The sequence below is a fragment of the Salvelinus sp. IW2-2015 genome, linkage group LG15, assembly GCF_002910315.2.
Source record: "Salvelinus sp. IW2-2015 linkage group LG15, ASM291031v2, whole genome shotgun sequence".
Classification (NCBI taxonomy): domain Eukaryota; kingdom Metazoa; phylum Chordata; class Actinopteri; order Salmoniformes; family Salmonidae; genus Salvelinus; species Salvelinus sp. IW2-2015.
In genome coordinates, this window is record NC_036855.1 from 39,010,454 (window position 1) to 39,019,712 (window position 9,259).

The window sequence follows — 9,259 nt, forward strand, 5'->3', positions numbered from 1 at the left end:
ACATGATGTCCCAGATGTGCTCAATTGGATTCAGGTCTGGGGAACGGGCGGTCCATAGCATCAATGCCTCCTCTTGCAGGAACTGCTGACACACTCCAGCCACATGAGGTCTAGCATTGTCTTGCATTAGGAGGAACCCAGGGCCAACCGCACCAGCATATGGTCTCACAAGGGGTCTGAGGATCTCATCTCGGTACCTAATGGCAGTCAGCACTCTGGCGAGCACATGGAGGCTGTGCGGCCCCCCAAAGAAATGCCACCCACACCATGACTGACCCACCGCCAAACCGGTCCTGCTGGAGGATGTTGCAGGCAGCAGAACGTTCCCATGGCGTCTCCAGACTCTGTCACGTCTGTCACATGTGCTCATGTGGTCAGTGTGAACCTACTTTCATCTGGAAGAGCACAAGGGCGCCAGTGGCGAATTTGCCAATTTTGGTGTTCTCTGGCAAATGCCAAACGTCCTGCACGGTGTTGGGCTGTTAAGCACAACCCCACCTGTGGACGTCGGGCCCTCATACCACCCTCATGGAGTCTGTTTCTGACCGTTTGAGCAGAAACATGCACATTTTGTGGCCTGCTGGAGGTCATTTTGCAGGGCTCTGGCAGTGCTCCACCTGCTCCTCCTTGCACAAAGGCGGAGGTAGCGGTCCTGCTGCTGGGTTGTTGCCCTCCTACGGCCTCCTCCACGTCTCCTGATTACTGGCCTGTCTCCTGGTACGCCTCCATGCTCTGGACACTACGCTGACAGACACAGCAAACCTTCTTGCCACAGCTCGCATTGATGTGCCATCCTGGATGAGCTGCACTACCTGAGCCACTTGTGTGGGTTGTAGACTCCGTCTCATGCTACCACTAGAGTGAAAGCACCGCCAGCATTCAAAAGTGACAAAACATCAGCCAGGAAGCATAGGAACTGAGAAGTGGTCTGTGGTCACCACCTGCAGAACCACTCCTTTATTGGGGTGTTCTTGCTAATTGCCTATAATTTCACCTTTTGTCTATTCCATTTGCACAACAACATGTGACAATTTATTGTCAATCAGTGTTGCTTCCTAAGTGGACAGTTTGACAGAAGTGTGATTGACTTGGAGTTACATTGTGTTGTTTAAGTGTTCCCTTTATTATACTTATTTATTTAATTATTTTTCTCCCCAATTTTCGTGGTATCCAATCACTAGTAATTACTATCTTGTCTCATCGCTACAACTCCCGTACGGGCTCGGGAGAGACGAAGGTCGAAAAGCCACGCGTCCCCGAAGCACAACCCAACCAAGCCGCGACTGCTTCTTAACACAGCGCGCCTCCAACCCGGAAGCCAGCCGCACCAATGTGTCGGAGGAAACACTGTGCACCTGGCCCCCTTGGTTAGCGCGCACTGCGCCCGGGCCGCCACAGGAGTCGCTGGAGCGGCGATGAGACAAGGATATCCCTACCGGCCAAACCCTCCCTAACCCGGACGACGCTAGGCCAATTGTGCGTCGCCCCACGGACCTCCCGGTCGGCCGGCTGCAAGAGCCTGCCGCGCCACCCAGAACCCTGCTGCGGCCACCAGAGACTCTGGTGGCGCAGCTAGCACTGTGATGCAGTGCCCTAGACCACTGCGCCACCGGGAGGCCCCCTTTATTTTTTTGAGCAGTGTAGTTGTTACTAACATATTTTCATGTCATGTTTTCTTTTGCAGTCGACAGGATTTGGCGAGCATCTCTGCTCTAGATAAAATCCACTCCGGGCTCAAATTATTAATGCCTTCTTTGACAAAAGGTGATTATATAGCAAAGTACAATATTGAAATCTCTTGTTTAATACATACTGCATTACTGACATTACTGTTAAACGAGTTTTTACACAGGGACAGTTTTGTTCATGAGATAATCGGTGATGCTGTAAAGGCCTTGGTTTTGAAGCATGTTCAACCCTGTGTTGAGTGAATTCACATATGTAACTCTATACCCCTAGCCTTGGTACCTTACCGGTTAGTCTGGTTTAACCAGGCTAATGCCTCTCTGTGTTTATTTGATTTAGAAACCTCCGTCAGAATGAGGTGGGTACGGTCCAGGTGATTGGCTTTGAGGATCTCTCTTCCAACACTTTGTTTTGCATTATTTAAACCAAATTGAACATGTTTCATTATTTATTTGAGGCTAAATTGATTTTATTGATGTATTATATTAAGTTAAAAGAAGTGTTCATTCAGTATTGTTGTAATTGTCATTATCGGCCGATTAATCGGTAACAGCTTTTTTGGTCCTCCAATAAAAATCATAATCGGTCGACCTCTAGCATGAACCCTCCTTGGTGTCGAAAGCATTCCACAGGGATGCTGGCCTATGTTGACAATGCTTCCCACAGTTGTGTCAAGTTGGATGGATGTTTTTTGGGTGGTGGACCATTCTTGATACACACGGGAAACTGAGCGTGAAAAACCAAGCAGCGTTACAGTTCTGGCACCTACTTCCATACCCTTTTCAAAGGCACTTAAATATTTTGTCTCGCCCATTCACCCTCTGAATGGCACACATACACTATATATACAAAAGTATGTGGACACCCCTTCAAATGAGTGGATTCCGATATTTCAACCACACCCGTTGCTGACATGTGTATAAAATCGAGCACACTCCATAGACTAACATTGGCCTTACCGAAGAGCTCAGTGACTTTCAACATAACACCGTCATAGGATGCCACCTGTCCAACATGTCAGTTCATCAAATTTCTGCCCTGCTTGAGCTACCCCTGTCAACTGTAAATGCTGTTGTTGTGAAGTGGAAACATCTAGGTGCAACAACAGCTCAGCCGCGAAGTGGTAGGCCACACAAGCTCACAGAACGGGACTGCCATGTGTGCCATTCAGAGTGCCGAAGCGCGTAGTGCGTAAAAATCGTCTGTACTCTGTTGCAACACTCACCACCGAGTTCCAAACTGCCTCTCAAAGCAACGTCTGCACAAGAACTGTTTGTCGGGAGCTTCGTGAAATCGGTTTCCATGGCCGATCATCCGCACAAAAGCCTAAGATTACCATACGCAATGCCAAGCGTCAGCTGGAGTGGTGTAAAGCTCGCTGCCATTGGACTCTGGAGCAGTGGAAAAGTGTTCTCTGGAGTGATGAATCACACTTCACCATCTGGCAGTCTGACGGACTTGGTTTGGCGGATGCCAGGAGAACGCTATCTGCCCCAATGCTTAGTGTCAACTGTAAAGTTTGTTGGAGGAGGAATAGTTAGTTCCAGCGAAGGGAAATCTTAACGCTACAGCATTCTAGACGATTCCGTGCTTCCAACTTTGTGGCAACAGTTTGGGGAAGGCCCTTTTCAGCAGGACAATGCCCCTGTGCACAAAGCGAGGTCTATACAGACACGGTTTGTCGAGATCGGTGTGGAAGAACTTGACTGGCCTGCACAGAGCCCTGACCGCAACCCCATCGAACACCTTTGGGATGAATTAAAACGCAGACTGCGAGCCAGGCCTAATCACCTAACATCAGTGCCCAACCTCATTAATGCTCTTGTGCCTGAATGGAAGCAAGTCTCTGCAGCAATGTTCCAACATCTAGTGAAAAGCCTTCCCAGAAGAGTAGAGGCTGTTATAGCAGCAAAGGGGGGTACCAACTCCATATTAATGCCCATGATTTTGGAATGAGATGTTCGATGAGCAGGTGTCCACTAGAGGTCGACCGATTATGATTTTTCAACGCCGATACCGATTATTTGAGGACCAAAAAAGCCGATGCCGATTAAAACCTTTTCTCAATACAGGGGGTGCTGTTTCCACTTTGGAAAATATCGTCTCCAAATTAAACTGCCTCATACTCAATTCTTGCTCGTACAATATGCATATTATTATTACTATTGGATAGAAAACAATCTCTAGTTTCTAAAACCGTTTGAATTATGTCTGTGGGTAAACCAGAACTCTTTCTACAGCGAAAATTATGACAGGACATGCGAAGCTCTGAAAAATAGTCTCTGATCTCGGATCAGTTTTAAGCTCTGTGTATGCNGCTTCTTAACACAGCGCGCCTCCAACCCGGAAGCCAGCCGCACCAATGTGTCGGAGGAAACACCGTGCACCTGGCCCCCTTGGTTAGCGCGCACTGCGCCCGGCCCGCCACAGGAGTCGCTGGAGCGCGATGAGACAAGGATATCCCTACCGGCCAAACCCTCCCTAACCCGGACGACGCTAGGCCAATTGTGCGTCGCCCCACGGACCTCCCGGTCGCGGCCGGCTGCGACAGAGCCTGCCGCGCCACCCAGAGACCCTGCTGCGCCACCCAGAGACTCTGGTGGCGCAGCTAGCACTGTGATGCAGTGCCCTAGACCACTGCGCCACCCGGGAGGCCCCCTTTATTTTTTTGAGCAGTGTAGTTGTTACTAACATATTTTCATGTCATGTTTTCTTTTGCAGTCGACAGGATTTGGCGAGCATCTCTGCTCTAGATAACAATCCACTCCGGSCTCAAATTATTAATGCCTTCTTTGACAAAAGGTGATTATATAGCCAAAGTACAATATTGAAATCTCTTGTTTAATACATACTGCATTTACTGACATTACTGTTAAAACGATGTTTTTACACAGAGGACAGTTTTGTTCATGAGATAATCGGTGATGCTGTAAAGGCCTTGGTTTTGAAGCATGTTCAACCCTGTGTTGAGTGAATTCACATATGTAACTCTATACCCCTAGCCTTGGTAACCTRACCGGTTAGTCTGGTTTAACCAGGCTAATGCCTCTCTGTGTTTATTTGATTTAGAAACCTCCGTCAGAATGAGGTGGGTACGGTCCAGGTGATTGGCTTTGAGGAGTTCCTTATGGTCATGTCTCACTTTCGTCCGGCAGCTATGCACATCACAGAGGAGGAGAGGGAGAAATTGAGGCGGGAAAAACTACGCTGTATGGTTTGGTGATGAGTAGAGTAACTTTGCTGKGACTTGTGTTTGTGCCCAGAGCTAATGCCTAGGCTTTAGCTCAGTGGGCTAATGTGGTCTTGACTGAGTCATGCAGGCAACATGTTTTATATAAGGGCTATTCCAGATTGAATCATAACATAGTTTCKGTTCTCTAATCATACTCTAGTGTAGAGTCTAGATTGGGTCTGGAGTAGACCAGCCAGTCTGTCTTGCTCCTACTTATCATGGATGCAGCTCAGAAAGCCAAACATTCTCATAATCATGACTTCCTCATCCACCCTGATGATGTGAAATMAGCCATTAGGCCCCTATCCTTCCCCTGGAACCCTTCCCATTCGATGATGAATAGAATATAAATCATAGTAGAGACCTGTTACACTATCTTTGGGGATAAAATAGTTAGTAAAAATGTCCTATTTTGCTTGTTCGTCTTCATTGTGTCTCTTCAGTTGTGTTCAACATGCATGACACAGACAGTGACGGCACCATCACTCTGGAGGAGTACAGACGGGTAAGGCCTCCCTTTTCTACTCTCTCCTCACCATAATCCTCCATGGCCCAGGGCGTGTATTCACAAAGTATCTCAGAGTAGGAGTGCTGTACTAAAATCAGGTTCCCCCTTGTCCATGTAATATTATTCATTATGATCAAAAAGGCAAAACTGATCCTATGTCAGCACACCTATCCCGGTACATTTTTGTGAAGGTCTGTTTATCATTGACGTTGAATGGACCGGTGTGCTCTTTTCTTCCTCTAGGCGGTAGAAGAGCTCCTGTCTAAGGCTGGCACAATCGGGCAGGAGACCGCAAAGGCCATTGCAGACGCCGCCATGCTGGAAGTTGCAAGCACCACAAGGGGCAAAATGGTAATGGGGTTATCACTTAATCACTCGTGTTCGTACCCTTAAGACCAAAGAGTGTGTGAGTAAGATAAAACGATAACACAATTGATTACAGTGAACCACATCTTATTTTTAAGTGCAAAGAACTGTTCTACTTTGTACTGCTTTGTGCCGTGCCTAAGAACAACCCMTAGCCGTCTGATATTCATGATGGTCCACAGGTCCTTATTGCTTAAAGTGGCAAACTGCAGTTSAAACAATAACGTGTGTACAATAAAATACAAAGGATATTTRATGCTGAAACCATAATATTAAACACCAATGGTTTTCACTAAGTTGATGATTTATATTTCGGATAATTTGTACAGCTTTGTCACTATAATATTTTTTTTCTCAAATCATCTTATTTGATTATTTCATATATTTTACACGCGATAAGGCCACAGAGGGACAGATATTATTAGACACCCGTGATAATCTGAAGTACCTAAAAGGCCCTAGATGTCATTTTATACAATTCCAAAGAAACCTTGAAAGTTACCTAAATTCTGGTAGTTTACTGGTACATTTGAAAAGTTCCAMTAATATACACTCCCTTTGCAACCCTATGRAAAAATGTATGTAGCAACTGTAGATTTCCCCTTTAAATTGGGTTACTTTGTTTTTCAGGAACCTGATGAATTCTATGAAGGAATCACTTTTGAAAATTTTCTTCAGGTATGGTTGTGTATACAGTACAGTATACAGTGAGTGTACAAAACATTAGAAACAACTGCTCTTACCATGACAGACTAACCAGAAGACTGTGCCAGCTGCATACCACACTGCATACCACTGCTGGCTTGCTTCTGAAGGTAAGCAGGGTTGGTTCTGGTCAGTCCCTGGATGGGAGACCAGATGCTGCTGGAAGTGGTGTTGGAGGGTCAGTAGGATGCACTCTTTCCATTGGTCCCAAAAATATCCCAGTGCCCCAGGGCAGTGATTGGGGACACTGCCCTGTGTAGGGTGCAGTCTTTTGGATGGGACGTTAAACGGGTGTCCTGACTCTCTGAGGTCATTAAAGATCCTGTGGCACTTATTGTAAGAGTAGGGGTGTTAACCCCGGTGTCCTGGCTCAAATTCACAATCTGGCCCTCAAACCATCACGGTCACCTAATAATCCCCAGTTTACAATTGGCTCATTCATCCCCCTCCTTTCCCCTGTAACTATTCCCCAGGTTGTTGCTGTAAATGAGAATGTGTTCTCAGTCAACTTACCTGGTAAAATAACAGATAAATAAAAACRAGGTGAAAAATATGTCACTTGATAAATCTGCTTCAAACAGTGTAGATGAAGGGGAGGAGACAGGTTAAATAAGGATTTTTAATCCTTGAGACGGATTGTGGACACTAGAGGTCAACCGATTTCAAGTTTTCATCGGAAATCAGTATTTTTGGACACCGATTTGGCCAATTTCTTTTTTCTTTACACCTTTATTTAACTACGCAAGTCAGTTAAGAACACATTCTTATTTTCAATGACGGCCTAGGAACGGTGGGTTAACTGCCTTGTTRAGGGGCAGAATGACAGATTTTTACCTTGTCAGCTTGGGGAGTCAATCTTGCAACCTTACGGTTAATTAGTCCAACGCTCTAACCACCTGCTTTACATTGCACTCCACGAGGAGCCTGTCTGTTACGCGAATGCAGTAAGAAGCCACAGTAAGTTGCTAGCTAGCATTAAACTTATCTTATAAAAAACAATCAATCATAATCACTAGTTAACTACACATGGTTGATGATATTACTAGTTTATCTAGCGTGTCCTGCGTTGCATATAATCGATCTGGTGCGCATTCGCAAAACAGGACTGTCGTTGCTCCAACGTGTACCTAACCATAAACATCAATGCCTTTCTTAAAATCAATACACAGAAGTATATATATTTTTAAACCTGCATATTTAGCTAAAAGAAATCCAGGTTAGCAGGCAATATTAATCAGGTGAAATTATGTCACTTCTCTTGCGTTCATTGCGCGCAGAGTCAGGGTATATGCAACAGTTTGGGCTGCCTGGCTCGTTGCGAACTAATTTGCCAGAATTTTACGTAATTATGACATAACATTGAAGGTTGTGCAATGTAACAGGAATATTTAGACTTATGGATGTCACCCGTTAGATAAAATACGGAACGGTTCCGTAATTCACTGAAATAATACATGTTTTGTTTTCGAGATGATAGTTTCCGGATTCGACCATATTAATGACCGAAGGCTTGTATTTCGCTGTGTTATTATGTTATAAATAAGTCTATGATTTGATAGAGCAGTCTGACTGAGCGGTGGTAGGCAGCAGCAGGCTCATAAGCATTCATTCAAACAGCACTTTCCTGCATTTTGCCAGCAGCTCTTCCCTATGCTTCAAGCATTGCGCTGTTTATGACTTCAAGCCTATCAACTCCCGAGATTAGGCTGGTGTAACCGATGTGAAATGGCTAGCTAGTTAGCGGGGTGCGCGCTTATAGCGTTTCAAACGTCACTCGCTCTGAGACTTGGAGTAGTTGTTCCCCTTGCTCTGCATGGGTAACGCTGCTTCGAGGGTGGCTGTTGTCGATGTGTTCCTGGTTCGAGCCCAGGTAGGTGGGTACAAGTAAAAGTAAAATTAATAATGACAATTAAACAATACTGAATGAACACTTTTTTAACTTAATATCATACATCAATAAAATCAATTTAGCCTCAAATAAATAATGAAACATGTTCAATTTGGTTTAAATAATGCAAAACAAAGTGTTGAGAAGAAAAGTAAAAGTGCAATATGTGCCATGTAAGAAAGCTAACGTTTAAGTTCCTTGCTCAGAACATGAGAACATATGAAAGCTGGTGGTTCCTTTTAACATGAGTCTTCAATATTCCCAGGTAAGAAGTTTTAGGTTGTGGTTATTATAGATTATAGGACTATTTCTCTCTATACGATTTGTATTTCATATACCTTGACTATTGGATGTTCTTATAGGCACTTTAGTATTGCCAGTGTAACAGTATAGCTTCCGTTCCTCTCCTCGCTCCTACCTGGGCTCGAACCAGAACACATCGACAACAGCCACCCTGAAAGCAGCGTTACCCATGCAGAGCAAGGGGAACAACTACTCCAAGTCTCAGAGCGAGTGACGTTTGAAACGCTGTAAGCGCGCCACCCCGCTAAACTAGCTAGGAATTTCACATCGATTACAATCCGCCTAATCTCGGGAGTTGATAGGCTTGAAGTCATAAACAGAAGAGCTGCTGGCAAAACGCAGGAAAGTGCTGTTTGAATGGATGCTTACGAGCCTGCTTGCTCACCATCGCTCAGTCAGACTGCTCTATCAAATCATAGACTTAATTATAAATAAATAACAACACAGAAATACAAGCCTTTGGTCATTAAAATGGTTGAATCCGGACACTATCATTTCGAAAACAAAACGTTTATTCTTTCAGTGAAATACGGAACCGTTTCGTATTTATCTAACGGATGGCATCCCTAAT

At 45.0% G+C, this 9,259-nt stretch overlaps 1 protein-coding gene across 2 annotated transcripts in view; it reads left to right on the plus strand.

Annotated features, from left to right (window-relative positions):
* The window catches only part of LOC111973755 (calcineurin B homologous protein 3-like), a 29,192-nt gene that overhangs the window by 12,682 nt on the left and 7,251 nt on the right, over window positions 1-9,259 (plus strand). For both annotated transcript variants that reach the window (XM_024001143.3, XM_024001144.3), the window contains exons 3-7: window positions 4,408-4,488; window positions 4,756-4,895; window positions 5,362-5,423; window positions 5,670-5,777; window positions 6,423-6,470. In XM_024001143.3, coding sequence (XP_023856911.1) covers window positions 4,408-4,488; window positions 4,756-4,895; window positions 5,362-5,423; window positions 5,670-5,777; window positions 6,423-6,470 — 439 coding nt within the window. The remainder of the gene's footprint in view (window positions 1-4,407; window positions 4,489-4,755; window positions 4,896-5,361; window positions 5,424-5,669; window positions 5,778-6,422; window positions 6,471-9,259) is intronic.